The 26,980-nt window shown below is 48.3% G+C and overlaps 13 protein-coding genes across 13 annotated transcripts; 10 read left to right on the top strand and 3 right to left on the bottom strand.

Annotated features, from left to right (window-relative positions):
• Window positions 1-110: 110 nt before the first annotated feature.
• E1B28_001171 (uncharacterized protein) lies at window positions 111-1,885 on the top strand (the record flags this gene model as incomplete). Its single annotated transcript, XM_043147078.1, has 2 exons — window positions 111-849; window positions 903-1,885. 2 exons carry the CDS (start codon window positions 111-113, stop codon window positions 1,883-1,885), a joined length of 1,722 nt encoding a protein of 573 aa, XP_043015783.1.
• A 347-nt stretch (window positions 1,886-2,232) lies between these two features.
• Window positions 2,233-3,788, top strand: RAC3 (Ras- C3 botulinum toxin substrate 3). The gene is made up of 8 exons (XM_043147077.1): window positions 2,233-2,352; window positions 2,439-2,556; window positions 2,607-2,638; window positions 2,692-2,730; window positions 2,780-2,798; window positions 2,853-3,034; window positions 3,091-3,383; window positions 3,444-3,788. Exons 2-7 carry the CDS (start codon window positions 2,541-2,543, stop codon window positions 3,361-3,363), a joined length of 561 nt encoding a protein of 186 aa, XP_043015782.1. The 5' UTR covers window positions 2,233-2,352; window positions 2,439-2,540; the 3' UTR covers window positions 3,364-3,383; window positions 3,444-3,788.
• E1B28_001169 (uncharacterized protein) lies at window positions 3,779-7,029 on the top strand (the record flags this gene model as incomplete). Its single annotated transcript, XM_043147076.1, has 3 exons — window positions 3,779-5,384; window positions 5,438-5,980; window positions 6,029-7,029. 3 exons carry the CDS (start codon window positions 3,779-3,781, stop codon window positions 7,027-7,029), a joined length of 3,150 nt encoding a protein of 1,049 aa, XP_043015781.1.
• Window positions 7,030-7,692: 663 nt separating this feature from the next.
• E1B28_001168 (uncharacterized protein) lies at window positions 7,693-8,832 on the top strand (the record flags this gene model as incomplete). The annotated part of the gene is made up of 5 exons (XM_043147075.1): window positions 7,693-7,867; window positions 7,918-8,006; window positions 8,065-8,192; window positions 8,249-8,317; window positions 8,370-8,832. 5 exons carry the CDS (start codon window positions 7,693-7,695, stop codon window positions 8,830-8,832), a joined length of 924 nt encoding a protein of 307 aa, XP_043015780.1.
• On the bottom strand, window positions 8,421-9,953 carry E1B28_001167 (uncharacterized protein). The gene is made up of 4 exons (XM_043147074.1): window positions 9,804-9,953; window positions 9,670-9,754; window positions 9,152-9,619; window positions 8,421-9,100 (listed from the first exon to the last, which is right to left on the bottom strand). Exons 1-4 carry the CDS (start codon window positions 9,866-9,868, stop codon window positions 8,867-8,869), a joined length of 852 nt encoding a protein of 283 aa, XP_043015779.1. The 5' UTR covers window positions 9,869-9,953; the 3' UTR covers window positions 8,421-8,866.
• A 45-nt stretch (window positions 9,954-9,998) lies between these two features.
• On the top strand, window positions 9,999-10,566 carry E1B28_001166 (uncharacterized protein; the record flags this gene model as incomplete). The annotated part of the gene is made up of 5 exons (XM_043147073.1): window positions 9,999-10,181; window positions 10,233-10,313; window positions 10,367-10,424; window positions 10,476-10,505; window positions 10,559-10,566. 5 exons carry the CDS (start codon window positions 9,999-10,001, stop codon window positions 10,564-10,566), a joined length of 360 nt encoding a protein of 119 aa, XP_043015778.1.
• A 273-nt stretch (window positions 10,567-10,839) lies between these two features.
• On the top strand, window positions 10,840-12,134 carry E1B28_001165 (uncharacterized protein; the record flags this gene model as incomplete). The annotated part of the gene is made up of 8 exons (XM_043147072.1): window positions 10,840-10,903; window positions 10,959-11,017; window positions 11,067-11,159; window positions 11,215-11,460; window positions 11,514-11,554; window positions 11,604-11,768; window positions 11,817-11,917; window positions 11,977-12,134. 8 exons carry the CDS (start codon window positions 10,840-10,842, stop codon window positions 12,132-12,134), a joined length of 927 nt encoding a protein of 308 aa, XP_043015777.1.
• A 620-nt stretch (window positions 12,135-12,754) lies between these two features.
• Window positions 12,755-13,536, top strand: CRP46 (60S ribosomal protein L16; the record flags this gene model as incomplete). The annotated part of the gene is made up of 4 exons (XM_043147071.1): window positions 12,755-12,916; window positions 12,975-13,241; window positions 13,299-13,394; window positions 13,456-13,536. 4 exons carry the CDS (start codon window positions 12,755-12,757, stop codon window positions 13,534-13,536), a joined length of 606 nt encoding a protein of 201 aa, XP_043015776.1.
• Window positions 13,537-13,832: 296 nt separating this feature from the next.
• E1B28_001163 (uncharacterized protein) lies at window positions 13,833-14,953 on the top strand (the record flags this gene model as incomplete). Its single annotated transcript, XM_043147070.1, has 3 exons — window positions 13,833-13,860; window positions 13,928-14,151; window positions 14,201-14,953. The coding sequence occupies 3 exons, from the start codon at window positions 13,833-13,835 to the stop codon at window positions 14,951-14,953; spliced, it is 1,005 nt and encodes a 334-aa protein (XP_043015775.1).
• Window positions 14,954-15,381: 428 nt separating this feature from the next.
• Window positions 15,382-16,732, top strand: E1B28_001162 (uncharacterized protein; the record flags this gene model as incomplete). Its single annotated transcript, XM_043147069.1, has 3 exons — window positions 15,382-15,885; window positions 15,943-16,504; window positions 16,553-16,732. Exons 1-3 carry the CDS (start codon window positions 15,386-15,388, stop codon window positions 16,730-16,732), a joined length of 1,242 nt encoding a protein of 413 aa, XP_043015774.1. The 5' UTR covers window positions 15,382-15,385.
• E1B28_001161 (uncharacterized protein) lies at window positions 16,710-21,288 on the bottom strand. The gene is made up of 23 exons (XM_043147068.1): window positions 20,974-21,288; window positions 20,886-20,924; window positions 20,796-20,832; window positions 20,544-20,747; window positions 20,480-20,492; window positions 20,335-20,429; window positions 20,182-20,273; window positions 19,868-20,122; window positions 19,754-19,815; window positions 19,617-19,702; window positions 19,365-19,551; window positions 19,136-19,308; window positions 18,707-19,079; window positions 18,592-18,653; window positions 18,294-18,542; window positions 18,016-18,239; window positions 17,868-17,965; window positions 17,738-17,809; window positions 17,539-17,679; window positions 17,402-17,488; window positions 17,287-17,352; window positions 17,152-17,238; window positions 16,710-17,100 (listed from the first exon to the last, which is right to left on the bottom strand). Exons 1-23 carry the CDS (start codon window positions 21,251-21,253, stop codon window positions 16,780-16,782), a joined length of 3,303 nt encoding a protein of 1,100 aa, XP_043015773.1. The 5' UTR covers window positions 21,254-21,288; the 3' UTR covers window positions 16,710-16,779.
• E1B28_001160 (uncharacterized protein) lies at window positions 21,285-25,022 on the top strand. Its single transcript, XM_043147067.1, has 8 exons — window positions 21,285-21,561; window positions 21,619-21,640; window positions 21,690-21,793; window positions 21,844-22,145; window positions 22,197-22,217; window positions 22,270-22,352; window positions 22,404-22,847; window positions 22,898-25,022. The coding sequence occupies exons 1-8, from the start codon at window positions 21,319-21,321 to the stop codon at window positions 23,056-23,058; spliced, it is 1,380 nt and encodes a 459-aa protein (XP_043015772.1). The 5' UTR covers window positions 21,285-21,318; the 3' UTR covers window positions 23,059-25,022.
• On the bottom strand, window positions 23,640-26,886 carry E1B28_001159 (uncharacterized protein; the record flags this gene model as incomplete). Its single annotated transcript, XM_043147066.1, has 8 exons — window positions 26,651-26,886; window positions 26,496-26,600; window positions 26,367-26,426; window positions 25,788-26,308; window positions 25,600-25,735; window positions 25,274-25,547; window positions 25,103-25,222; window positions 23,640-25,048 (listed from the first exon to the last, which is right to left on the bottom strand). The coding sequence occupies exons 1-8, from the start codon at window positions 26,843-26,845 to the stop codon at window positions 23,640-23,642; spliced, it is 2,820 nt and encodes a 939-aa protein (XP_043015771.1). The 5' UTR covers window positions 26,846-26,886.
• Between the last annotated feature and the right edge of the window lie 94 nt (window positions 26,887-26,980).

Raw genomic sequence — 26,980 nt, 5'->3', positions numbered from 1 at the left:
CACGTGACCGACGCGAGCTGACGCGGTGTCGGAGTCCGAGTCGGAGTTTGTACTTCGTTTACCTATTGTCCATCACCTTCAAACCGCGCTCAACCGTGTCTAACTCGACTATGGCCAGCCAGGACGGTGTAGAGGCCTATTCTCAAGATCAAACTGCCCAGGCTACTCCATTTACAACTCGTGTTCCTCTATGTACTTCACTATCTTTCTCAGCTTCCGCATCTTCCTTCGCATCTTCCTCCACATCTTCTTCCTCTCTTCCTCTAAAACGAACCTATTCCTCAACATCTGAGCTGTTTACCACTGCAGCTTCCTCTTTTCATCCGGTGGCTCCTCCAAGAACAAGAGCTTCTCATATGCCGCGCTCACACCCTCATCTTCGAAATGATCCCCATGTCTTGCTCACGACCGTCATGGATCCTTCACCAAACGATCCCAACACGCTTTTCCTCCATCCGCCGTTCACTAAATTTCCTGGAATCGATAAATATCCAGAAGGCCTGACATACAACGTGATGGCGGAAAATCCCGAATGGTTCCTCGATGCTACTGACTTCGTCAGTTATGAAGAGACAGCACCAACAAACCCCCGAACTATCGCATATCCCACATCTCTAGAACCTCCGCGTGGCTGGTGTCCAGCTCGCAAGAAAGATCTGAAGTGTCGTGTAGATGGTTGGCCCGAAGGAGAAGAGCCCCGTCTACGGTGCACATTTTGTCGAAGGACATACGCTGGAGTGAATGCAAAGAGTATGTGGAGAAGACATGTTTTTGAGAAACACAAAATCGCCATGTCCAATCGTCGTGAAGGGCCCGAACGGCCCAGAGGAAGAGGCACCGGAGCGACAAGTAAGTGCCGTTGGATATCATCTTGTTCTTGTTCTAACTTTGCATGTGAATAGAGGAAAACAGGCAGCCTAAACACGACAGAATAGTAAACATCGATGTCGTCCCCCAAGGTCTGAGTAATGACCCTTCACAGAAATCTCGATTCCGCACTGCCCTTCCGCTTTCCTCTCATGATACACCGTCTACCAGTCAAAACAACGACCTGGAGTCATGTGAACAGAGTGAGAGGTGCTCGAAGCAACCTTTTCCAACGCCAACACCACCGCTTACCCCACACGCCCGTCTATCGGATCCCGCAAGCGGATCTGATGATATTTCACTCAAAACGCCCGGATCGCTTGACCACATTTCATGTTCCCCGTACGACCCTTCTCTCACTCCTTCCTTCCGACACTGTTCCCCGCGACTTCCTTCAGAAAAGCCTTGGCGCTGGGATAGTCCCAGTAATCCTCTTTCCAGTGCCCGCAACCTTTCGCTCAGCCTTCTGGCCGGAGAACTCGGCACGAAGTCTTTAGATAGTCCCCTCCTCGCACTGGGCAAAGGAGGAAACACCAAGGGTCTAGGTACTCGAACCCCCTTGCATACGCTCGGGACACCCGATAGTAACATCAAAACCCGCCGCTCGTTCCCCCGATTCCCAATCTCTTCGCATCTAGTAGACTCACCGTTGGGGCAGTCACCTTTGAGTCGCAAACCAACATGCATACATAGGAAGACGTTATCAGAAGTTTCAGATGATTGGGCATTTGGAGTGACCCCTCCATTGCCAGCGGATCCTTTCGTTGGTGGAGCGGCTGTTCCATTAAATGAATCTCTACCATCCACATATGCAGAAAGTCCCGTCCTACGACGTGATACTTACCCTGCACGTGGCCTTGGCATTGGTCTTCTTGAACCATTCACGTTGAATGGCAAACCTGACTCTGATCGTCCTTCACCGGAAAACATTGAGGTCAATACTTGTAGCTCTCTTGATAGTTCTCCTACAAAATCTATCAGGCCTCGCAAGAAGCGGAGGGTTACAAGCCCATCATAAATCTTGTTCCCTCCCGCCCGTGTCTTTTTGCTGATTTACTCTGCCTCTTAGCATCTTACTGTATATTATTGATCTCTTCTCGCTTGTTCACGTATCTAGGACCCCTGCTTCGGGGAAGCCATCTGTATCCCGGTGTCCAATTCTCCTATATTATCTCCCCCTGTCTCCACTGTATGGTACCCCCTTTCCTCGTTCCTCCCTCATTTCGATGTCGCCTGGAATTGCGTTTTCGTTTCCACCTACCTTCTTGTATTTATCCTAGTCGCCTTATTGTACTTGTGCGATTAAATATAATGCTGCAAAAGAACACAAGAAAGGAAGTGTACAGCCCTATGATTGCTTATATCAGCACAACGTCCATCAACGAAGTGAAAGACGGCACCTTGGACTAACCCTTAGGGTTACTACACTTTGTATCCCTCTTATCCGTACACCGTTTCTCCTCCTAGTTCACAAGTTTCGTAAAGGTGGGTATCATCATTTTCAGACAACATCGACTTCGCTCACCCGCCTTTTTTTTTCAATCGTCTTTCGCCCTTGCCGCTACGCTTAGATCCATCTACCTTCGTCCATCGTTCAAACGTTGCATCGAATTCTTCGCTTCCAAGACGATAATAATATACCAGACTGAAAGCAGCGCTTGAACCTGATCAGTATGCAGGCCATTAAATGTATGTGATATTCTCGGCGTCGACTGGGCTCTTCATTGACGAACTCCCAGGTGTGGTTGTAGGGGACGGTGCTGTTGGAAAGGTGAAGACTTAGTCGTCCGCAAATGGGAATCCGGACTGATTAAGAGCACGAAGACATGTCTCCTCATTTCTTACACGACCAACGCCTTCCCAGTGAGTCATCACCCTCTACTTCATAGAACGTTAGCTCATGTCAGTGCAGGGTGAATATATCCCAACAGGTAGGGGCAACCCCTCCTTTCAAAGATGTGCAGACTAACTTACGCTCTGAAAAGTCTTTGATAACTATTCTGCAAACGTTATGGTGGACGGCAAAACCATCTCTCTCGGTCTTTGGGATACGGCCGGACAGGAAGATTACGACCGACTTCGACCTTTGTCTTATCCACAGACGGACGTATTCTTAATCTGTTTCTCCCTGGTTAGCCCCCCAAGTTATGAGAACGTTCGGACCAAGGTGCGTATCGTGAAACTATGAACCCAAGACTACCTTCTGATACATACGTTTCCCAGTGGTATCCCGAAATATCTCATCATGCTCCCCAGACGTCTATTGTTCTCGTTGGCACGAAGCTTGATCTACGTGAAGACCCAGCTACCATTGAGAAGCTGAGAGACCGGTACGTCAATAGCAATACGAAGGTGTTAGGGTTGACGGACATGCGTTCCCAGGCGTATGGCACCTATTCAGTACTCACAGGGTGTTGCGATGGCCAAAGATATCAACGCCGTCAAATACCTAGAATGCTCTGCACTGACTCAAAAGGGTCTGAAGACTGTGTTTGACGAAGCGATCCGGGCGGTTTGTGAGTTCTTGTCTCGACACGTATACAGTGCTTGATTTGATGACTCTCTTTCCAATATAGTGCACCCACCCGTACGAGGTGGAGAGAAAAAGAAGAAGACTGGCTGCATTATCGCATGAAGTCCTGATAAAGCTGTCAAGACGGATGCAAACTCGAGAGAGAGGGAAAGTGGTTGTACTACCCCCACTATTATATCACGCCATTTATATTTTTGCTCGACTGTTGATGACCTGTCATGTTCACTCCCCCGAACCACGTCTCTTTTTTTCTTTCTCAACATTCATACAGACGGATTTGCAAGAGACAGTATCCTACTTTTTCTCCCCATAGGCCGCTAAATATACTGTGTTTGCTACAAAAGTGTACTCTATTGGTGTGACAACGGAAGCGCCATCATGATATGGGTGACGGACCTGAAACAAGGGACTGAGCTTGTTGCGACGTCGCTTGCAAGTTGCCAGGAGCATTCCACGGTCCTACAGGATTTTCACAGGGTTTTCACTCCCATTATTTCAGATTGTCCTTCGTCGAGGAATGCAGGAGGCTCGATGTCCCATAGGACGCAGACCGGGCCGCAGCCTGAAAAACGACATATTTCCGCCACTTCAACAGACACCAATGCCTCGGGAGTGGCAGAGAGTGCGATAAGCTACTCAGCTTTCCCTGAGCCTCCCTCGTCTATACCCAGTACGCCTACCAGATCAACAATTTCAGCGTCCGCAACACCTCGACCTAACCCAGTCCCTCCTTTAAAACGTTTACGGAATCCTAGGGAGAATTCGTCGTTCAAGCCCCCGATAGAACCTCTCGATACGCCCTATTCTCGCTCAGTTTCTCCTCATGATTGGCATGAGGGTGCATCTAGTATCGATGTGGATGCTACAGAAGACCGCCTTCTTTCAACTTCCTTCATCACCTCCTTACTCCAGGAAAGCTCGGATGCCAGCACTCGTCGGTCTATCAATAGCGACGCAATCAGCGCTTTTTCAGAGATGACCTATCCTCCCCCTTCCCGTCAGTTCATATCGGCAAGCCATAGTGCCAATTCGCCGGCCTCTGCCGCCACCAATTTTTCTACCAGAACCCCTAATCGCAAATACCCTTCCCAGCGTCCAGTCGGTTCACGACCAGCTCCCAGTCCATACTCCCCTATACCAGAGAGTTTCGGCCTGATAACAGACGACACAGGTACTATGGTATCCACTGTTGAACCAGCACCCGCCATCATACCGCCTGTGGGTGCTAGCAGATCGCAAGCTTTGCATTCTCCGATACCTGTGATCGGAGCAACACCTGCAACATTGCGCACCGTTCCTGGAACCAGCCACAGACTCAGTCCAGATGTTGGGCAGTCGGAACCGAGCGATGGAGAAGACAAAGCACTTGTTGACCATGGGACTAGTTCTTATCCTCAACACCACACAAGGAAATTTCCTTTCTCTCAACACAGTCAATCCCGACAGTCCTTCCATTCTTCGAGGAGCATTGCCACTTCTGTCATATCCAGGTTATCTGCCGGTGTTGCCCGTGTATTGCCTTGGAGAAAGACGAAACCTCTACCACCTGTTCCCACGATCCCGATAGCTGCCCAAATAACGGACCGCAGAGAGGAAGCTCAATTACAGTTGTCTGATTTGGCTGCCCGTGCGGAGACTTTGAATGAGTTGCTTGAGAAAGGCTATCATCCTCATCAAAGCGTGGGATCCTCCTTCACTATCAAAAAGCTCGAAAGCCAAACTTCTGCTCTAACGACCTTGAGGAGTGGAGGGATCTCCCAGCACCCTTTGCAACCACGTAATACTCTACCCCTGGCCCCAACCGACGGCAGCCATCAGAGATCCGTGTTACCAGCAAACAGAAAAAGGTATTGTGTGATCCTGGTGCTTTTCATCATCATTGCAGGGGCAGCCATTGGAGCGGGTGTTGGTGTTACTGTCAGCCGTAAAGGACCGATTACTCCCAAATGCGCGGGCCAGTTCACGGGCATGGCTTGTGATCTCAGTGCGTAGAATTTTTCACTCATGACCTGAAACACAACCTGACGTTGATTGCAGATGCGACCTGTGTTTGTATACCATCGACCGCGGGAAGTTGTAACGCCCTCGCTAGCGCAGTGATCGATGCAATACCGTTGATGAATGATGCGTTCAGCACAAACTATACTTTATCCTCAACTTATAATTCCTTGTGGTTAGCCCACGCGGCTACGTCGAGCAGTGATTGTGGGTCACAAGCGCTGTTAATCGATGCTGCACCTGGCCTCAAGTTCGTTGATTCTCCTAATCGAACACAATGGGCGCGTTCAGCATTATTGTGGACTGTGTTACAGACTCAGGATGTGCAGGTAGTTCAGAATATGCAAAAGGCTCTACAAAATGCGCCTTGGTCATCTGTAGGCAGCTCCGACGGTGTCGTAGAGGACAAGAAGAACGCGTTTTCGACTTCTGCGTCCGGTTTTACGTTCAACTTTGCTTCACAGACGGTAACTCAACCCAGTGTTACGTTTGTGAACAATGGACAGCCATCGAATGCGCAGATCGGAAGAGTTGGCGGAGCGTCCCTCGATGCCCTCAATCGCATGTATAGCTATGCTTTTGGTGAGTGCGTTAGACTTTCGGTGCGACCACTACTGAACCAAGCGGTAGCTTCCTCAACCCAACGGCAGACTGCGCTTTCCACTTATTGGAGTTCCGTTCTCCAGCAGCGACCAGAGGATCTTCCTTCGTTCAAATCCGCGATAACTTCTGCCCCCATTTTACTCCCCTTCGATGCGACTTTTAAACCTTTGACATCTCTCATGAGAAATGATTCCAACTCGCCATTCCCACCGCCGCTCGGGTGTTATTCGGGATTGAATCAGTCGGTAATAGACAGGATCAACAAGGTTGAACAGGGGGTATTTGGTCTATCCGCGGTTAGTCCTGCATCCAGCTTCGACATATCGTGTTTTCCTGGTCGACCTATTTATGGAGTGCTTGATGTGCTCCGTCTTCGGCTTCCTTTCATTGACTCGCATGCCGGAACCGGCAAACAAGCCGTTGTGCTGCGCCAAGACGTATATCCCCGAGCGATCCTACACACTGGTGAACTTCTCAGTGCTCTCGGCCCTTTTTCAGAAACTCTGGAGGCCACTCCATTCATTGCTAATCCCCGAGATCATGGCACAGTCAACAACGTCAATCATGTGATACTCAACTTCCTCCTTTCAATCTCGGATGTCAACCTTGCCATGTCCCTCATCCAGTTCATCCTCTTAGCTCGTGGCACGCCCCCGCCAGACAACGGATTCATTGCTAAATCGCTCTCCAGCATCCCGTCTATCGAAGTCGCCATCTTTGGCTCTGTCTCGGGGGCTGATGTAACCTCTGCTGTTTCCTCTTTTTCAACTCCCTCTGGTTCGATGTTCTTCGGCTCCTCTGCAGCTCAGGCTATGCGACAGTGGTCAATAGACGGACTATCAGGAGCCGGCGTCTCATGGACAGAAAATGCGACGTCCCAAGAAATCGCTCGCGATAACAAGCTTGACGATTCGATATGGAACGACGTCTGGAGGGCTGCATCCACGGCTTTAGAAAGGGATGCTCCCAATGTTGGGATAAAGAATGTAACGGATTCATTGCGGAATAATGGCAAGTTTTCTCCATGATACTCTCCAGTCTACCGTGCTTTGCGTTGCTCAATCCAGTCGCTCACTTTTTATTGCTTATGTATCTGTACCTTTTTGGTTTATATTTCCCCATGTCCATCGTTATAAGTTCCTGTTGTTCAACTCTTAACAACGACGTTTTGGTCGAGATTTTTTAACATTTTCCATGGAATGACAACATTGCAGACCATCTAACCTCCAAACACAAATTTCAGTTTGTCAGTGAGTATTTCTGTTCTTGAGTAGTGGCACGACGAGTGGAATCCTTACTTGACTCTTCGGGACGCTGTGGTCAAATGGGACTTTAGCAATACGTTTTCTCAGCTCGGCTCAACACATGTTCCAAATTTGCCGAAACTGGTCAAAAGTGCTTGTACTTAAGGGATTTTAAGGTAAAATCAGGCAATCGGGGTTTATAATACTTAAAACGTTTCTGTAGCAGGTACCAAGTAAGGGAGGTTTAAGGGCGAATTCATGTCGTAAAATGCCGCCTTTCAAGAAATATAACTCGCCGGATGAAAAAAGGTATTTTGAGGATATCAAAAACGTTCCGCTTACAAGGCCGATATAACTTTGCGACATGTCACGTGCGCGACATTGAGATTTTATTTTTACCACAGTTTTTCGTAATATAAATACATATTATGACAGGGCCCACTAAGTATGCATCTTTTCCGTTTGTTCGTAACCGCAGCAGTCACATCAACTCATGTCAGGGCAGAACCTGGAATCCTCCAGGAGATTTCTTCCTTGAAATCGAGTAATTCTTCCCTGTTACGATATCCGACGCAGTTTACGCAAGGCATTATCCCAAAAGCGATACACTCTCATAACGATTGTGAGTGCTTCATTACAATATTGACGGGCTTTGACTCGAGTTTGATCAAGACTGGCGGGAGGTTCCTTTATTGACCGCTCTGAGCTACGGGGTTGCTAGCGTTGAGGCCGATGTTTGGCTGGTCAACGAAACCCTATATGTGAGCTTCTTTCCCAATTCCAATCATGATCCCAGTGCTCACGAATTCTTCCATACAGGTCGGACACGAGATAGAGGCATTGACCAGAGACCGAACTTTTGACGCATTATATGTTCAACCCCTTGTCGAGATCATTTCTGCTCAGAATCCTGACACCGAATTCACTATCAATGGTTCTAGCGTCAAGTGGGTACCGTGGAAAGCTCTTTTTGAACCATCAAATTAACGTTCTTTTTTCCCAGTGGCGTTTTTGATACCTCAAGCGGAACACCGCTTCAACTACTTGTAGATATCAAAACAGACGGAGAAAAGCAAGTAGCAACTCCTTGTTCGTGTAACATCATCCTTAACACTGGAAACCAGAACTTTCCCGTTTGTCCTACAAGCACTTGAGCCATTGAGGAGACGAGGCTACTTGACAACGTTCTCTAATGGAACCTTGAAAACGTCGACGGTCACAGTCGTTGGAACAGGAAACACGCCTCTCGACAGTGTGAAAGCCTCATTGCCAAGGGATTTCTTCTATGATGCCCCGCTCGCCGAACTGAACAGTACTTCAGAGAAGTGGGATAACACTTTATCCCCAATTGCGAGCACAGACTACAGTTTAGCAGTTGCCTGGAGTGGCATTGGAAATATCACGGAGGATCAATTGGCAAATTTGAATCGATTATTACAGGAAGCACATTCACTTGGTATCAAAGCACGATTCTGGGATACACCAGGGTGGCCCAGTAGCGCGCGTAATAGTGTATGGAGGCAGCTCGCAGAATCCGGAGCCGACTGGCTTAATGCAGATGATCTCCAAGCTGCCAGTGCCTTCTGATCGTTTGCGACAAATTCTGAAGTATCAGGAAAATTCAATTATCGCGCTTTGTCCTTTGCCCAAATATATGTTCTGCAGTGAGCAATGGCATTGATGTGGGTTTCTGCTCGCCAAGAGCACCTCGTGCAAGGTAAAGAGCGTTTCGTGTTTCTCCCGGTACCATATGCCCAGCGCGAGTTCGAAAGGGTGTTGCCAGAGAGTCCTGTTTTTTGTACCGCCATTCATTAGATAACCTTTGTGCTGCTACCGGAGTTGCCAGAAGATGGTCCTAGGTGAAATTGAGTATGGAGGAGTAAAAAATATATATATAAACACGTACTGCGTAGTTTCCAACTTTTCGTGTCATTTTTATTGCAGCAGAGTCGTCCCTGAACCGCAGGACTTTCTGCAGATTCCACCGAGTTTTCGGTCTCAGCCTTCCCCCTGCTTGCCCGAACTCTATCTGTCGCTCCGCTTTTATGAACTCTTGGGTACTGTGCACACCGCTTTGGATCAACGACGAGGGGCTTTCCTTCTTAAGTTTCTCCTTCAACAGCTCCCAACCGATAGCTCGTGATGTCATTTCAAAGCGCAAGTCCCTGGGATTATCCACTAATTCCAAGATTGCATTGGGTGCATTGTCGCCGGGCCTGTTACCGAACTTGTGGATTCTGGTGTAGCCTCCTGGACGTTCAGCGTAGCGGGTAGCGAATGTTCCGAACAACTTGGGTACGAGCTCTGCCTTGAGGAGTAATGAGGAGGCTTTGACCTGCGCCGCCCGATCTCCCTTCTTGCCTAGCGTGATTATCTTACAGATTCGGTTATTTCCTTGGAGTAGCGCGAAAAAGTATAAGAAACCTTCTCGGCAAATCTTGCAGCTTCTCTGGCTTTCGGTAATGTTGTCCTGATTTGTTCGTGTTCGAAAAGAGAAGTGACTAGATTCCTAGCTAGAACTATAAGTATAAACCAGAAATTAACATGAACTAACTGACCTCAACATAAGCATCCTGTGGGCCGTGGGCCGTGAAAGTTTTCGAAATGCGACGCCATGTTTCATAGTGTACGTCTTACAGTAGCTGGTCAAGCTGGTCGAGACGCGTATTATACGGGAACCGGGTGCGGAGTTTGAAATTTGAAATCGTACTTGAGGTTTTGACCGTCGCCAACGCAAGTTTCTGGGTTTACTAATGTCTTTCCTTCGTCTTGCTACAAGGTCGTCTGTTTTCCCTCGTCATGCCTTTTCTGCGTTTCGCGTTCACAGGCAGTCACCGTTTCGCGCGTTTGCAGCAGCTTCAGGGCTCTCAAAGCAGGATATAGAGGCGCGCGTTCTGGACGTGTTGAAAGGTTTTGAAAAAGTTGATGCTTTGAAAGTCAGTTCCTTACCATACTCTGGATAATACTCTATTAATTTCTGAATGCAGCTCTCTACCTCCTCACATTTCTCAAAAGACCTCGGACTGGACAGTTTAGATGCAGTCGAAGTCGTCATGGCAGTAGAAGAGGTATTGAACATATTCATATTTCTTACCAATTCCCTGATCGCAATGGATTGTAGGAGTTTGCGATAGAAATTCCAGATGCAGAGGCAGATGAAATTCAAACAGTGCAGCAGGGTGAGCTTTGCCAGTTCCGTCCATGACTTGAGACTCAACTCTTACCCTCAGCTATTGACTATATTGCGAAGACACCCGAAGGTGGGTCGTACCCTAATGCCTCATCAACTCCTTACTCAACCCTGTTACTTCAGCTCACTAAAATCTCCCTGTTACTGTCCCTTGTCATCAATAAACCATTCTGTCATACATTGTGCGGGGAAACCGATACCTGCTGACTTCGTTGCCGCTTCTTTACGATTATGACCATCTAAGGAATTTGATCGTGGTAGGCCGTACCTCTTTTCCTTCCTGTTTGAGTTGCGTCCCCTACATACCATGTGGACCAAAGGGGGCACCGTATAAAATGATATGTCGTTGATCACTGTGCTATACGGATTCCTGACCTTGACTCTGCACTTCTTTATCAAATCAAATGTCTCTAGCCCGAATTGTTGTCAATACCCCTCTACTTGAGGTTGGATGTACTTTGGGAGAAGGTCCTTCCACACGAGTGCTCATTTCGAGCTGCTTTTGACGAGTGATATTGATTAGGCCCTGTCTATGATGTAGAGACTTCGACTTTGCATTTTGTGGACATTGAGGAGCGTAAGGTCTGTACAATTCATGTTTTTTGACTCGTAGGTATTGACAAACGCATAGGTTCATCACTTCAACACACTAACCAATGCCCTTACGAGCGACGAGTACACCGTCCCCATCACCAGTCTAGCGCTAAGACGGGGGAAATCCGGGGTATTTTCATTTCCGTTCACCCTTGACATCGGGCCGTGATGGACACATTTGATAGGCACTTGCTGCAACGACTGCTGAAGGTTTCGCCTTGCTCCAACCTCCATTGGGCGTGGAGTACCTTTCACGCCCCCTACCAACCGAAATCCTTGGTCTCTCCCGTTTCAATGACGGGGCTTGTGATAGCCGCGGACGATACTTTGCAGGTACTGTTTATTCACCGAAGCACGAGGTTCCCGGAAAACTCTACAGATATGATCCTTCAGACGGCAGTGGTGTCATTGTGGATGAGGGTCCATTCACAGTTCGTCGATACTCTCTCACAGATGACTTCTTGCGCTCATTTAAGGCTCACAGGATTCCAATGGGCTGGGATGGAGTCTCGATGAGAAACTCTTGTGAGTTTATGGTTGTTTTTTCAATTCGTGAACTTGATGCGCTCTGCAGTTATTTCACCGATTCGTGGGCAAATATTATTTATGTATATGACTATGATATCGAGACGGGTAGGATCACCAATCGAAGAGTATTCACGGATGCGCGTGAATTCGGATACAGCGGCGTGTGCGATGGCTTGTGTCTCGACACAGAGGGCGGTGTCTGGTCCGCCAGGTAGGTCTATTGACTCATCTCCAGTCTCATACGCCGAATTTCATACAGATGGGAGGGATCGCGCATCGTAAGATTCAACAGGTCCGGAACTCCCGATTTCGAGGTCGTTTTCCCGACCGTTTTCAAGGTCACATCGTGTTGTTTCGGAGGTGATTTACCATTTTACAGGCACCATGAATCTTCACGAACCATCTGTTCCATTCATTAGGACCCAACCTGGACCAGCTGTACATCACTTCTGCACATTGTGGGTCTGTTGGTGGGGATGCCTCGAAACAGGCCGACTATTATCACTCTGGGCACATATTCGTAGTTGACTTTAGTGGGAAGTTTAAAGGAATACCTATTAGTCCGTTCGATGGTTGAGCTCCCAGGCCTGGGGAAAGTCGCTCTTACCGGATCGAGCTTGTCAAGATAAAACTCTCCGCTCTTCAAACGGCGGGGTTTTGGGCCACAAGAAATTCCCGCAACTACCACATCTCGTTATTTAAATTTAGTTCATGGCCACAATTTTTTGAATGATAAGCCACTTTTGAAAGCATGAACAAGAAGCTATGATTGGCTGACTACGCTGCTAGATAACTCAGGTACAGTATAGCACCTCGCCAGTAGGTGAATAAGAAAGAAAACATACAAGTATACATACCTCAGGTGGTATCCGATATCCGGTTTATCGATACGGTCGGCAGACGGGCCGTTGTTATTTCCGCACCGCTAACATGGGAATCTGATGCGAGTCTGGTACAACCCAGGCGGAAATTGCCGATACCACTGTACATATTACAAGAATAAGGTTTGGCTGTTTACTTGGTGGCTTATCTTTGACCTGCCCGTAATTGCTCAACTCCTCAAGGTGAGCCTGTCGTTGTATACGTTGACCAAAACACATTCCCTAACATCCTGGACCCGCTTGCCACTCCTTCTAGGTTTGTGCACCCTACAGCTTCTGGAATCTCTACTCAATTCACGGTATCACAGACTTCGCAATGGCCACTTCCTTCTCCTCAACCCACATCGTGATTGATGGGAAGGGCCATCTCCTTGGACGCTTAGCTTCTATTATTTCCAAGCAAATCCTCTCTGGCCAGAAGATTGTCGTTGTAAGATGCGAAGAGATCAATATCTCTGGCAGCTTCTTCCGGAACAAGGTATGCTACATGTCTGAAAGGTGTTCTAAAGTTTTCTTACGAGCCGCTTCATTCGTAGCTCCGTTACCACAACTTCCTTCACAAGCGTCATATCGTAAACCCCAAAAAGTCTGGTCCATTTCACCACCGCGCTCCCTCGAAAATTCTCTACCGGGCTATCCGAGGTATGACGCCCCACAAGACTCCTCGAGGAGCTGCTGCCCTTGAGAGGCTCAAGCTCTACGAAGGGGTTCCCCCCCCATATGATCGCAAGAAACGCATGGTTGTTCCGGAAGCTTTGAGGGTGTTAAGGTTGAAGCCCGGAAGGAAGTATTGCACAGTTAAGGTGCGTTTGACTTCAATTACTGATAATGAAAAAGATGCTGATGTGGGTTCAATGTAGCGGCTATCGCATGAGGTCGGATGGGGTTATAAAGATGTTGTTGATCGCCTTGAGGAGAAGAGGAAAATCAAAGCACAGGCCTTCTACGACCGCAAGGTAGGTCATGTTTACCCCCCTAGAACGCAAATCCGAGTTGCTACTAATACGGATCGACTAGTTTGCTACTGCCAAGTTGCGCCAAAAGGCGACTGCAGATGTCTCGTCATCTTTCCCCCAGCTGACTGCTCTCGGCTACTAATATGGATGAAGCGTAGTGGAACAGTGTGCCTATGTAACTGATATGCCGACCAGCTACTTATGCGCTACATATGTTTTTTTTTGATGAGTTCATAAAATCTGTTTCAGGAGTCTTGAGTGAAAGCCATTACATACAGCGGGTGACTACCAGATTTCATGCGGCGGTGCCGATTCGTAATACTATGAGCAAGGCTCGATTTTATTAACACCTTGTCCCTTCCCCTCACCGTCCTCCATCGCCCTCTTCCAGCTTCTCCCCTTCTCCCGCGCCCTTTCACCCCCTTCCTCCTCCCAATTATGTCCGACTCCGTCAAGCGTGACTCTGGTAAGAGTTTCCCTTTTTTTCCACCATTTTTTAAACGATTTCAATTGACCTCCTTTCGTATGTATAGATTCTCCCCAACAGTCGCGTTCTCCTTCCCCCTCGCCCAAAGACACCTTGACTCTCAGAGCCCTGGTCACCACGAAAGATGCTGGTATTGTCATAGGAAAAGGTGGAAAAAACGTCGCGGATCTGCGTGACCAGACTGGTGTTAAAGCTGGTGTCAGTAAAGTCATTCCCGGTGTACATGAGCGGGTTCTCACTGTCACTGGCTCCGTTGAGAGTGTAACAAAAGTGCGGGTTTTTGGCCGTGTGTTGTTCGTACTAATATTTTGCTTCCTAGGCTTATGCTCTCATAATTCAACAGCTGGTGACATCCAATACGCCGTCTCCAGTTACTGCATCTCCTTCTGCTTCGCACACCTCCATCCGACTTTTGATCTCTCATAATCTTATGGGAACAATCATTGGCCGTAGCGGTCTGAAGATCAAGGCCATTCAGGATGGTTCTGGTGCTCGAATGATCGCATCCAAAGAAATGCTTCATCAGTCAACTGAGCGAATCGTCGAAGTGCAAGGATCTCCCGATGCCATCACGCATGCTATTCAAGAGATCGGTAAATGTCTTTTGGAAGATTGGGAACGAGGAGTTGGAACCGTTTTGTATCATCCTGGTCCACCGGAGGAGCGGAACAGACGTTCCGCGAATGGGCTTCCGTCTCATAACAATCCACGTCGTTCCAATGGCGACGGCCGGTCCCCTGGCTCTCCTACATCTCCCTCACTGCAACAAGCCAGTGTTGCTGCTCAGCCTGCTGCTAACCTACGCACCCAAAATATCTCCATTCCTTCGGACATGGTCGGCTGTATCATTGGTCGCAGTGGTTCTAAGATTACCGAAATCCGCCGCCTCTCTGGCTCCAAGATTTCCATTGCCAAAGCGCCCCATGACGACACCGGTGAAAGGATGTTCACCATCGTTGGCACTCCTGAAGCCAATGAAAAGGCATTGTTTTTGTTGTATAATCAGTTGGAGAGTGAGAAGGAAAGGCGGGTCGGGCGTGAGGCACAGCAGCAGCAGGAGTTACAGGACTAAGTCTAGGATCGGTTTAGGATCGTCTGCCTTCTCGTCTTCCCTTTCAGTCTCCTTTTCCCCAATACTCTCCTTCCATGACTTCTTTTTTGGGACCTGTTGACCGACGATGTATCACTAAATCTAGTCGACCCGCACCATGCATGGTTCACTGTTTTTCGTAACCTAACCTTGTACCACTCCTGTTCGTATATGTCGCCAACCTTTCGAAGGTCCTAGTCGACTGTTCAACTCCCCCAGTTCCCTTTACCTCGTCCACAATTCCTTGTGCTCCAATGCTCGCTTCGCCTACCTTACGATTAGAGCCTTGTTCCACTCATTGGTTATATCGTACTGTTGTCTGCTCACTAAAAGTATGAATATATTCTAAATTATAGCAAGCCAGTCTGAAACGCGTAAGGAACTCAAGAAATGCGAAGCCACCGGTGCCTAAACATGCATGGCTCTCACCACCATCAACGTCAGCCAAAGGCTAGCACATCATCAAATCAGGCCTGGTCTTTGGCGCAACAGTCCTCATTGGTAGCATCCACAGGTCGTTCAGCGTTGAACAATCCTTATGCGTCTACATATTCGTCTCATTATACCCAAACTTATTCACGATACTCGACGTCAGTGCCTTACACGAACCCCGAAGGATTCACATACTCCTCCACATATAACCCAGCCCTTAGTTACAGCAACGCCTCGGCGAACATCTACACCCCTCCATCTGCTCCGTCCAGTCACTTGAGCCCAACGCGCAGTTTTCCTCTCTCAAGCAACTCAAGTTGGTATCAAGCGGGAAGTAGTAGGTGCACGTATAAACAATGCACTTTTACGGGTTCTGCCAAAAGTGTCGAGATACATATGGCAGATCGACATTTAATCTATCCTCCTAATTGGGAGAAACTAGATAAAAAATCAAACTGGGACGCTGACCCCAGTCTAAAAGGGTAAATATTATCTTCACGACTTCTTACCAGGATCCAGTCCGCTGAAGACGAACATAGAAAAGTTATTCCCATACAGGGAACTAATATCACTCTCGAAACACACGAAGCCATTGATAATTGGGTTGCAGAACGGAAAAAGAGATGGCCGACGTCTACTTTGATACAGGAGAAGAAACGAAAGTTGGAGGACGCTGCTGCTCGCGGAGAACTTTCTGTAGAAGAATTGGGACTGTTTGGTAAAAAACGGAAATTCCAAGGAGATGGAGATCTATCCAGAGGGAGGACTAAGCGAGGACGTGCAAGGGGACCAGATTTAGGAGAGCATGCTACAATAACTAAAGTGGTACCCCGACATCCTCTACCAAAGAAGCCCGTAACGGAGGCATGTCCTTCAGGCGGCGAGAGCAGTGATGACGGAGCTCCAGAGTCTATGCCTGTCCGTCCACCCCCAGATGAGCTTCCTAATTCTCCCGTTACCCCTGCAATGGCTGCGCCGGTAGAGCAATTAAAGGACACCAGAAGTACTGCCAATGGAACAGGATCCCTCAAGAAGAGATCGATCCAGCCCAAGGACGCGCCACACATCCCTTTTGGTCCTAAATCCAATTTGCTACGGAATGTGAGTTTCCACTTTCATCTTTGCTACCTGTGGTTAACGTGGTGTTAGTTGTTACTCCCCGAGATTCGAATAACGGTTTCAAACCTGTCTCAAGCCATTCGGTTTATCGTAGATAACGATTTTTTCAACGGCGTCGAGTTGAAACCTGGTGAGGCCAATGAAAAGAAGATCGAGGTAATTGAGGCCAAAGACCAACCAGATCCTTCGCACAGTAAAGGACGGAATTGATAAAAGCATCAAATACGGTTATCAGTAATATATAACGCTACAATCCACTACTTTCGAGAATCAGTATCGGAATCATTTCCGCTCTCGCTGCCACTCTCCGATCCCTCTAATTCATCAGGGTCTACTTCTAAGGTACGCTTCTCCACTTCAAATCCGTGTTCCTTCAAGTTCTTCACGATGTCATCTGCTCTTGAAGGGGCTGTAACGACAACCGCTACCGACGACTTCGAATCCAGCAAAGGAAGGAAGTAAGCACGAAGAATCTTCAGTACATCTTCTTTTGTGACAGCCTGGAACTTTTCAAGGAGGTCCACTTGATGGTTCTGCGGCAGATTCTTAAGGGCTTGGTTTGTAAAGGAAGCGATGGCCTGCAAGACCTATTGAGAAGCAGAAGAAGAGTTTATCTTCAGGGAACTCACGGCTCGGCCAGCAGTTGATACGTTTTTGGCAACACCATAGACGATGCTGCTCTTGGCTGCCTCAAGGGTCGTGTCGTCAAGCGGTATCTAGCAATTTTTGAGCTTGCGTTGTGAGGATGGCAGGCGTAAACATACTGAACCATTCGTTAACCCTTTGAGGACCGTGGAAGCCTCTTTATAAGCGCCCATGCTGTTGGAGCTCTGCAGAACCTTCAGTACTCCTGGCAAAATGCGGAAAGCAGACACATACCCGGTATAAGGAAAAGCTGAGTAGTCCGGATTCAACATCCAGGGAGACGTATGCTCCGTATGCAAGGCCTGAACCGCGGATGTAACGCTGGAGCACCATAAGTGACAAAGCAACCATATTCCATTTGATTAGCGTACCCAAAGGAAACTTTCAGTGGCATTGAGAACTTCAAGCGCGACACGGAACGCAGGATATTCAGGATGATCGAAGCCTTGAATGCCCTGGGTGGTGTGGGTAACGTACGCGCTTTCTATCGTGGGTAAACTCATGACGATAGCCTGATAAATGTGGGTTCTCAGCGCGGATAGAAGACTCTGACATTCGTCTTACACTAACCTTTTTGACAGGCTTTTGTCCTACAGGGCTCAGAGTCCGGGAGGATAAAGGTACAGGTGTAAGAGGACCTTCCTAGTCAACAGTGCTACGTCAAAGCAACACCCACTGAGACATCAAGACGACAACGAACCGGTATGGAGTGGAAGTACTTCTTCCAGAGGCTTCGCGGCTTTTCGACCTTCATCACATTTCCAGTAACGGAGAATCGCATACCCGAGGGGTCGGTCACTGGTAGTGGAGTTAGAAAATAGTGGCCGGGATAAGGTGAAACTACTCACAATACTTTCTGATTTCTTCGAAGTCAGCGATGACTTGTTCTGGAGCCTCTTGAAGCTGTCTAGCAAGCGTAGGTATGAAGTCAACCTGTTCCGTTAAAGCACCGGCGCGAGATGTTGAGGATTCGTCATAAAGTAGGTCCGCCCAGACAGAACCCAAGACTGTGTTTCCGTCCCGTTTCATCTCTGGAAGAGACTGCTGGATTTTTGCCACAGTTACCTGTAGACTGAAAGTACAGACGTTGAGCTACTAATTAAGATCGAGTTATGTTGCGCCGTACCGCTCTTTGTTGAAATCAGCTCCGTAGATGAGATCCCTTAACCAGGCAATCGCCGTTTCGTAAGCATTGGTTTCCACCTTGATACTGACGCGGAAGGTCTGGGAGAATGCATTGGAGATCCCTAGTCCAACCTCATAAGAGACGGTTTCGTCGTCCAGTTTGTTGATAACCTCCTCGTGTGACAGACGCTCGCCAGACAATCGTATGACCGGAAGAGAAAAGAATGTAGATAGGTAGGTCGAAAGGTGCCTGTGAGGATGTTATGTTGGTGATCTACTTGGTTGTCCATTGTACTTACTTCTTCAGTGGGTCTGGTAGCTGGTCGAGCGAGAAGAGGGCATGTATACTGATAAAATCGGACTGGAAGCGGGTCGGATGAGCGTCAAGGATCAAAATAAGTAAGGATACTTCACCTCGACGTGATCGTACTGAACGAAGAACGGTAATTCGTCGCCATCAGCATTGATGTGTTTCGCAAGTTCCGTGTCAGAGGTTGTCGCACTTTGAGCGTCCCGACCTTTCCCTTTCTGCTGCAAACTCTTGACAGGTATCCATGCAATGCTTTTGACGTTGGGAATACGGAACTTTTTGAGGATGTCGGCAGGAATGGGTTTATCGTGCTGGGATTTGGCTTCTTCAAGTTCCATCTCTGCTCTCTTCAGTCCGTCCGGACCCAATCGCTTGACTTGTGCCTCAACACGCTTTTTTTCATCCTTCTCTAACTGTTCAGCCAAGGCAGCTGACGGGCGGCCAGTAATAGTCACTGATGGTGGATCAATATAGTACCTGGCATTGACTTGGGTTCATATTCAGGCACTTCAAAGGGATAGGACAGGACATACTTCTGAAGAAGGTCAGTCCATTGTTTGCTTGTCCATTCGCGGACCTCCGCATATTGATTGATCTCGTCCATTGATGGTCCGAGTTCTGAGCCGTCTTCGGCGCCATAGAGGAAATCCGTGATTACCGTCCCGGAGAAAGTGTCCCCTTTGGCAGATTCGAGTTTACTGCGGAGCTGGTTCATGAATGTTAGCAACCGTTTAAAGTAATGTACGGAAGTAGTCTATTCACCTGTCGCTCATCCCTGTTTATGACCATTGCAATCCTCTCCATGTCAACACCTTCTTTTACGATGCGACGCAGACTATCTTTGAGCTTCTCATCGAAGGTATCGAGGTGTGCTGTAGGTACTGAGCCAACGTATATGGGAAGATATACGCGCGTCGCCCGCGTGTCTTCAGCGAAATAGATATAGGAACTAGAAAACTCTGTTTAGTGACGATGAAGGCCTAGGAGAGGGGGGGGGTGAAAGTTACGCCTCACCATAAAGGTGACTCTATCTCTATGAATTCTTTATTTAGGGGAGCTGCTGCCGACGATGTAAGATAGGTGCTGATGATGTCTAATGCCTTTAGTCATGTGTTAGTTCGAATTTGAAGATACGGCGGCGCAAAATATACCTTTCGTTCTAAAAACTCGTTCGGGGCAGGGCCCAGGAAATTGATGACAACTTCACCCATGCCTGCATGCAAATACTGTCAATGACTGTGAGTATCAGCGATCGCAATACTGACTCTCATCTTGGTCTGGGAAGTCGACATTCTCCTGTATTGACTTGGAGAAAGGAGGCCTGATTGCACTTGGTGTCTCGACAAACGGTCGTTTCCACCCCTCTGGACGGGGCCCTTTGTCTTGTCCATGTGCAATAAGACTTGGCTCCACTTGTTCCTGAACGACCTGCAGCAGGGAAGAAGTGCCGCTGGATAGCTTCCCAGCAACAATGAGGGCTAAGTTGTGAGGAACATAGTATGATGCATGATAATTGCGGACTAAATATTGTCACTTTAAGTGAACGTGAAAGGCATCGGATGTACGAAGCACTGCTTACTTTGTTCGACGGTTAATACCCGTAATGCTTCCATGAGCCCACCTGTTTCGCTACGGTACGCACTCTCGGGCGGATCGAGTAATCTTTGCATACTGTAATTATGTCGGCGTCAGTGGGTCGGTTGCTTTGGGGGAAGAAATAGGGATATCTGACCGGAGCGCCATAAGATCACCAGATGTGTTCTCTCTGCCTTGCATCTCACTGTACACCACACCAGAATCATTTCCGTTAGGATCAATGTGATGAACCTAGATAAGTCGGTAAGTCATCAGGACAGGAAATAGCTGTTTCAACATACTTCCGTTATGTATCTGAGCGTCAAGGATTAGAATCGTCCACAGTCGTTAGAACTTCTGACTTACCCGGCCTTGGTAATTGTAGGATAGAGGATGTGATCAACGTAAATCGGCAGAAGCTGGAGGAAACCCTGTTCTCCGGCCGTGACGACGGTATAGGCTGTGTGGTCGGTGTCGGTCCAAGCATTGGTGCCATTCGAGAAGCCACGGTTCGCAAGGTGATCGATTATGCCTTTATAAGGGTATTTTTGTGATCCCATGAAAACGAGGCTATGGTTGGTGAGCGACAGTTCGTATGGCACAGAAACTTCGGCTCACTGCTCCAAAGTATGCGGACATCCTGAGTCGTTGAAGACTGATTCGGAGATATGATTAGACATTTGAAAGACAGATATGGTTCAACTGTACTTTCGGTAGCCACGACGAAGTAACCACTGACGAGAGGTGCTGCTCGAGATATTAGACTGCAAACAAGCATTGACCCTCTGGAACGCACCTTCGTAGTCCAGATGAATAACGCTCAGACCAGTGACCCTGCTCTTCCATTTGGAGACGGTAACGTCTGTAAAATCGAGCTTGACGCGTTTGATGAGATCGAAGTTGGCAAAAGATTCTGAGGTATTCGTAGACATGGACGGCGTTGGGATCGGATGGGTGGCAAGCTGGGACGCTGATCGTTTGAAGGAGAGAAGTGAAGGAAAGGAAGGGCGACGACGAACTGATATCGCAGGCGGGAATAGAGTTCGTCTTAGAAGAGGTCCCAGCACTCGCTGCATCCAGAAAAACTTGAACGCAAGCCCGGGCGTGTGACTTGGGAGATATTTCCGTCGCGCACGGACCCATGTTGTCTGTTATCCTTCCCAGGTTCTACTTGACTAGACCTATTACAACAATGTCATCCAACCGCCCAGCCTTGACAGTCGAACAGATCGCCCTTCAAGAGGCACGTAAACTCAAAAAAGCCAAGCAAACATTGGCCCAGGTCTCGGAAAATCCAATGGCGAAAATCCTGAAACGAGAATGGTATCGAATAGACAGTCCATCGACGGCACATCATCAATCTGTTAAAGTTTTGACTTGGAATGTTTGTGAAGCATCGCATTCAAGGTTACGTTGGTAGAACTGACGATCCAAACCCTAGCTACTTGCCCAATGCCTCGTTCGTACGTCTACCAACAATTCCAAAATAATGTCGGGTGATTCAACTCTCAGGGCGTGAATTGTTTCCCACCAGCGATTGCCTCAAGGCCGGTCAACGAGAGCATATGATCTATAAGGAAGTGGTGGCGTGTAAAGCGGATATTCTATGCCTTCAAGTAGGTGTTGACAGAGATCCACGGAATCCTCCTTTACCTACCGGTTGCAGGAAGTGGATCGTCTAGAGAAATTACTTCCGATACTTGAGAAGGCCGGTTATTCTCATCGCTATGCTTGCGGACCAGGAAAGAAACACGGCTGTCTGATTGCTTACAATCGGGACCTATACGAAGATGTCGGCGAACATACAATCTATTACGACGAACAAGAGATCAGATCCGGTGACGAGGAGTTTTTTAGAAGAGGCTCCAGCTTTCGTACCAAGAATATCGGACATCTCGTCTCGCTGAAGAGTACACAAGGTGATGTTGGCTTAATTGTAGCAACCACCCATCTCTTCTGGCATCCAAAGTATGTTGCTTTTGCCAGTGCGTTAATCTTCCATTGATGTCCACTTCAAAGGTACACATACGAGAGAGCCAGGTATGGACTTTATATCGTTTAATTCCTCGTTTCTTGATTATTTGGTTTCTAGACAAGCTGGTATCCTCAAGCGAGAAGTCATCAAATTCAGAGACAGTGAAAATCACTCGGATTGGCCATGCATCATCGCCGGCGGTCAGTGCTCCCTTGACACTCTCATTCACAGTCTGACTCTTGTTGTTGAAGACTTCAACTTCACTCCCGATGACCCGGCATATTCGCTCGCCGTAGGCGATCAACTCCTCCCTGCACAATTAGAGCAGCTTAAAGCTTCTTACGTTGTTCATGCATCGATAGATCAATCGCTTGCGATTGGTATACCCCAAAACGAAGACGAAAACGAAGAAACTACAGACAGTGACAGGGTAATAGTCAACGCACGTCCTGCCAAATCATCAGATGGACTCCTTACTTCGGAAGAGTTGGTGACCCTTTTCACTGAGACCGGCCCACCTCTGAGGAGCATGTGTGACGTGGGTCTACGACTCTACAAGGAATCTCTTCCCCAACCTCCCGAAAACGCAGCAAGAATCACGACGTTTGGTGATCGAGTACCATTGGAAGCTCATCGCAAGGGTGCTCATGAGCCACAATGGACAAGCTATACCTATTACTGGCAAAATTCCATTGGTGAGTATTTCACACCGACCCAACGAAATGTCTACTAACCACGTTATTAGACTACGTGTTTGTTGCAGATCCTTCAGGTGTTCAGTCTACCGCTGTTGCTCTCTTGTCTCCTCCGAATACTAGCGACTTGGAACCGGGAATTCCCCGCCAGGGAGTGAGTGGAAGTGACCACGTTTCTCTCTGTACGGAAATAGTTTTCGTCCGGCGTTAAGGAAATTGGACTTGAATATTGAAGAAGACACAGACGGATAAAGAAGGAACCGCACGACACTATACCTCGCCTTACCTGCTGAGACCCTCCACGCGTTGCCACCCTAGGTGGACTCGACATATGCGCCAGTCACCCACATAGACGGGATACCCAACGAGATTTTAGAGCGAAGTACACGCTACATATGTATGTTGACCCTCATGCATGACGGACTCGTTCACTTTTGATTGTCACTGTACTCGCGGCACCTTGTACGTACCTTTATTGGTTTCGAACGGCATTTTTAACTATCGTAATCATTGTATCGTCTTTCATGTCCTACGAATGCAAAAATTACTTTCTACACGTGGGAAGAGATAAGGCGGTTTATCAATAACCATCATCAAAACTACCTATTCCATGAGGAGCGACACGCTATTAAGATACTCAGTAAAATGAAAGGTCTAGTGTCAGGGGTATGTGTGAATCATGGTAATCAAGGGACAGTAGTGTCGAGGGCACAATAACAGAAAATCGAATGTCCGTGTTCCTTCGCTCAGAAGAGTGAATCCAAACAAGCAAAACCCCCAATGAAAACAAATTCATCTCAGGCCCGACCTATCCGAGCCCTCCAAAAGACTGTCAAAAAGCCCTCCTGCGAACTCGTCACTCCTCAACTGGAGCATGTACACGATACCCGTCCGGGCACCTTTGTCGCTGAGTTCAACCGCAACTCCTGTCTTTCCCACACGCTCGACTCCATCCGTTAAAACGATTGTCGAAATCAAAACTGTGTGATCCTTACTATCCGCTTCTACCACCAACTGCTTAATGTTCGTTGGAGACTGAGTATAAAGCTTCAATCTGGCAGATCCCAGCGATTTCCACTGCTGATGTTGCTGCTTCAAGAATACTTTGCACTTCATGTTGGCAGAAATAGTCAGTGTCGTGGGCCCCGAGAACTTAGGAGTCTCCTCGACTGGCGAACTTGGGGGACTCGGATCAGCAAACGACTGAGCGTTCGATACCGCCCGCTTGAATTGGGAGGACGGAAGAGTGGGTCGAGAGATGGGGTGAAGCCCATCATTCATGCCAGGTCTAATGGGGGTCCCAGGGTCATGATACGGCGGATATGTACCTGGTGGCATGTTAGGCATCGGGGGTGCGGACCTTGGTGGACCTTGTTGATAGGCGGCATTGAGGGATCGTGTTGAGAGGGACTTATGTATGACATCAGAGGAAGGCTCGGATGGAGGACGCGGAGGAATCGGCGGTAGAGAATTTTCTCCCATAGGACCGTATGGTCTATGCATAGGCCTAGGAGCAAACATTTGTTGTTGACCTGGAGGGTACATGGGTGTCTGATTAGGATTTGGGCGGTTCAGTGCGGATTGTTGTGGTGAGAAAGGGGGAGACGGGCCACCCATTCGTGGTATCGGAGGACCAGGAGCGGGGCCACCTTGTCCCACGCTAGCCGTTCGAGGAGGTCCAAGTACTTGCCCTGAGCCAACGGAAGGGGGAGGAGAACCAGGCCCATGAGTGAAGCTCCTCGGATTTCGGAAGACTTGACTAGGACCAAGAGAGGGAGGAGGTGAACCTGGTGCATGAGTCATGCTGGGGTTCCGAAAAACTTGCCCAGGACCAATGGAAAGGGGAGGTGATGCGACGGGAGGGAATGGCCCAGGTCCTTGAGGTGACATCCGGGGGCCTATTGGTGGAGGCATTGCCATGTTGGCGAATTGTCCGGTAACAGAGTCCACCCCACTTGATGATCTAGGTGATGGTCCCATCTCAGGAGTTTTAGATGAACTATGTGAACCTCTGTAACCGTTGAGAGTGGGTGGCGAAGATGTCCTCACGCTTGAGCTGAAATGACTCGAGTCACTACTGCGGGCTGAGGAAGGTGATGCTTGGAAGAAGGAAGGAGAGGATGGATGGGGAAGGGAGGTTGAGGCAGAGAGTCCGGGTAAAGGAGGCACCGGAGGAGGAGGCTGTTTTGATACTGGACCAACTAAAGAAGGCAAGCGATAAAGTTACAGCAAGAAATAGTGAAGAATATCGTTACCTGAAGCTGCGAATTCAATGCAACCTTTCAATTCAGCATAGAGGTTGTCACGGATAGCGACACTGTCAGCAGTCAGAACGATGGTTTCCTTTCTCATGATATGGACTTGAAGAGTGTTGTCTACTTCCAGTATTAGTAAGGAGATGACGAAATTCTTCTCGTCGCACTCACCTTGCTCCAGAGGCTCTGATACTCTTAAAACCTTGCCTGATAGTGGAGGGTACATCAACCACATATCAGCGCCATTGACCCCGTGCTCGGCGCGTTCTTGCGGAGTCATATGCGAGCATATCAGAAACAGATCTGAGAGCAAGAAGATATGACCACGTTGGTACACAACTTCGACGCCAGTGGAACGAGGAGTCAACCGAATTGTAATATCGACAGAACACCTGAATTCGCGCGTGAATGTCAACGCAGGTGGCGACATTTGCAGTTTGACCATCTAAAACGTAACTTTAGCCACATAGCTGGGAAAGTATGAAGGACTTAATCGCCTTTGGTGTCATTGTAAAGATGTCGAGAGTGCGTTGTGTCGACAACCTCCTTTCTAAATCCGTTACTGGCATGCTTAACGTTGAGGATGAACTACGACTTGTGGAGGATGATGGTGCACCCTGCGACACACGTTCGCTAGGTGAAGCTTCAAAATAATTATCCGAAGGGAAAGATAGATAATACTCACGATCCTGATTCACCGCTCTCTCTCATCAAACTATCTTCGCTAGTGAGTGCAGCGTTAGGATCACTTCGATGAACAGGCGATGACTCATGTCCGTCTTGCTCCGCTTTCATATCGATCACGGTTTCCTCTTCAGGCTGCAGCACAGGAGGCGATGACTTCGGCGATGCAGCAGGGGTTTCCACCTTCATACCATCCCGTTCATCCAATATCGCCAACAACTTTTCCAACTTGTCTAGTGCTTCGACCAGTAGGCGGTGATCACTTTTCCCAGCCTGAGTGCTTTTCAACAGGCGAGAGTAAAGTTTCTTGTAATACTTGAGACGACCTTTGGGCAGAAGGAAAAGATCATCCAATGACCATACAGAGGGATCTGCGTTGCTGGATGTAGGCGGGGGATTTGCAGCAGAAAAAGACTCGAGAATGGGCGCCAGACGTGTATTCACTTGCACTGGTTCCCAGTGATCGAAACCCGAGCGATATTGCGTGCAATAGCTAGTATATGGGCCTTCAAGATCATCAACCTGGGTTGAAAATGAGATATAATGGGATACCCTGACGGGGATCGGAAAGAAGACGAACCCATCGAATTAAAAGGTCGCCGAGTGCCTTGGGAGACGAGGTGCCGATCTCTCTTAGTTTCTGCAGACGTGCATTGGAGAATCAGAATGAATGTGATGGTCGGTGCTTACACGTAAGGGACGCACGTACAGCTAGAAGGGAGCGGTTTGATCTATAAACGCTTTCTATGCTTCTAAACATGGTGTCTAGTTTTGGGGGCGGCATGTTAGACCGAGACCATGCCGCTGCCACTTTCTATGGGATTATTCGAGCCTTCCGACAAAACATTGAGCGAAGATGCGAACCTTGATAACACCCCCAAGTAGATCGGTGTAGGCCTTCTCCGTGTCAATAAGGTCGTTGAGGGGATTCGCTTTCTTGGGCTTGGAATCTTGGGGATGGGCGGGAGAACTTGGTGTAGCTGGAAGAGAAAGAGGAAGACCTAGAGAGCTTGGTTCTAGAATGAGGTTGAGCTGTGGTGGGCGGTCGTCCACATCCATTGGTGGCTGGACGTTGGGTGTCACGGTCAAAGGTTTGCTCGATACCACGTGGGAACCTGTAGTTGAGCTCGAGAAGATTTATCCACTGTCAATCCTTCAAAAAGGAAATATATGTAAGTAGGTACCCATGGTTGC

This window comes from Marasmius oreades, chromosome 1 (genome assembly GCF_018924745.1).
Source record: "Marasmius oreades isolate 03SP1 chromosome 1, whole genome shotgun sequence".
Taxonomy (NCBI): domain Eukaryota; kingdom Fungi; phylum Basidiomycota; class Agaricomycetes; order Agaricales; family Marasmiaceae; genus Marasmius; species Marasmius oreades.
The sequence above is the reverse complement of the archived record's forward strand: the minus strand, read 5'-3'. Positions and strand labels throughout refer to the sequence as shown.

Coding starts and splice junctions, on each gene's coding strand:
- RAC3 (XM_043147077.1), top strand. Junction 2,639..2,691: donor GGGACGGTGCTGTTGGAAAG/GTGAAGACTTAG, acceptor AAGAGCACGAAG/ACATGTCTCCTCATTTCTTA. Junction 3,035..3,090: donor ATGAGAACGTTCGGACCAAG/GTGCGTATCGTG, acceptor TACGTTTCCCAG/TGGTATCCCGAAATATCTCA.
- E1B28_001167 (XM_043147074.1), bottom strand. CDS start 9,868: ATGAAACATGGCGTCGCATTTCGAAAACTTTCACGGCCCACGGCCCAC. Junction 9,620..9,669: donor CTGCAAGATTTGCCGAGAAG/GTTTCTTATACT, acceptor CGAATCTGTAAG/ATAATCACGCTAGGCAAGAA. Junction 9,101..9,151: donor GAAAAGTTGGAAACTACGCA/GTACGTGTTTAT, acceptor AATTTCACCTAG/GACCATCTTCTGGCAACTCC.
- E1B28_001161 (XM_043147068.1), bottom strand. CDS start 21,253: ATGCAGCGAGTGCTGGGACCTCTTCTAAGACGAACTCTATTCCCGCCT. Junction 17,966..18,015: donor CGAAGAAATCAGAAAGTATT/GTGAGTAGTTTC, acceptor CTCCACTACCAG/TGACCGACCCCTCGGGTATG. Junction 17,489..17,538: donor CCACTGAAAGTTTCCTTTGG/GTACGCTAATCA, acceptor ATGGTGCTCCAG/CGTTACATCCGCGGTTCAGG.
- E1B28_001160 (XM_043147067.1), top strand. CDS start 21,319: ATGTTGTCTGTTATCCTTCCCAGGTTCTACTTGACTAGACCTATTACA. Junction 21,641..21,689: donor ACTTGCCCAATGCCTCGTTC/GTACGTCTACCA, acceptor TTCAACTCTCAG/GGCGTGAATTGTTTCCCACC. Junction 22,848..22,897: donor TTACTGGCAAAATTCCATTG/GTGAGTATTTCA, acceptor CCACGTTATTAG/ACTACGTGTTTGTTGCAGAT.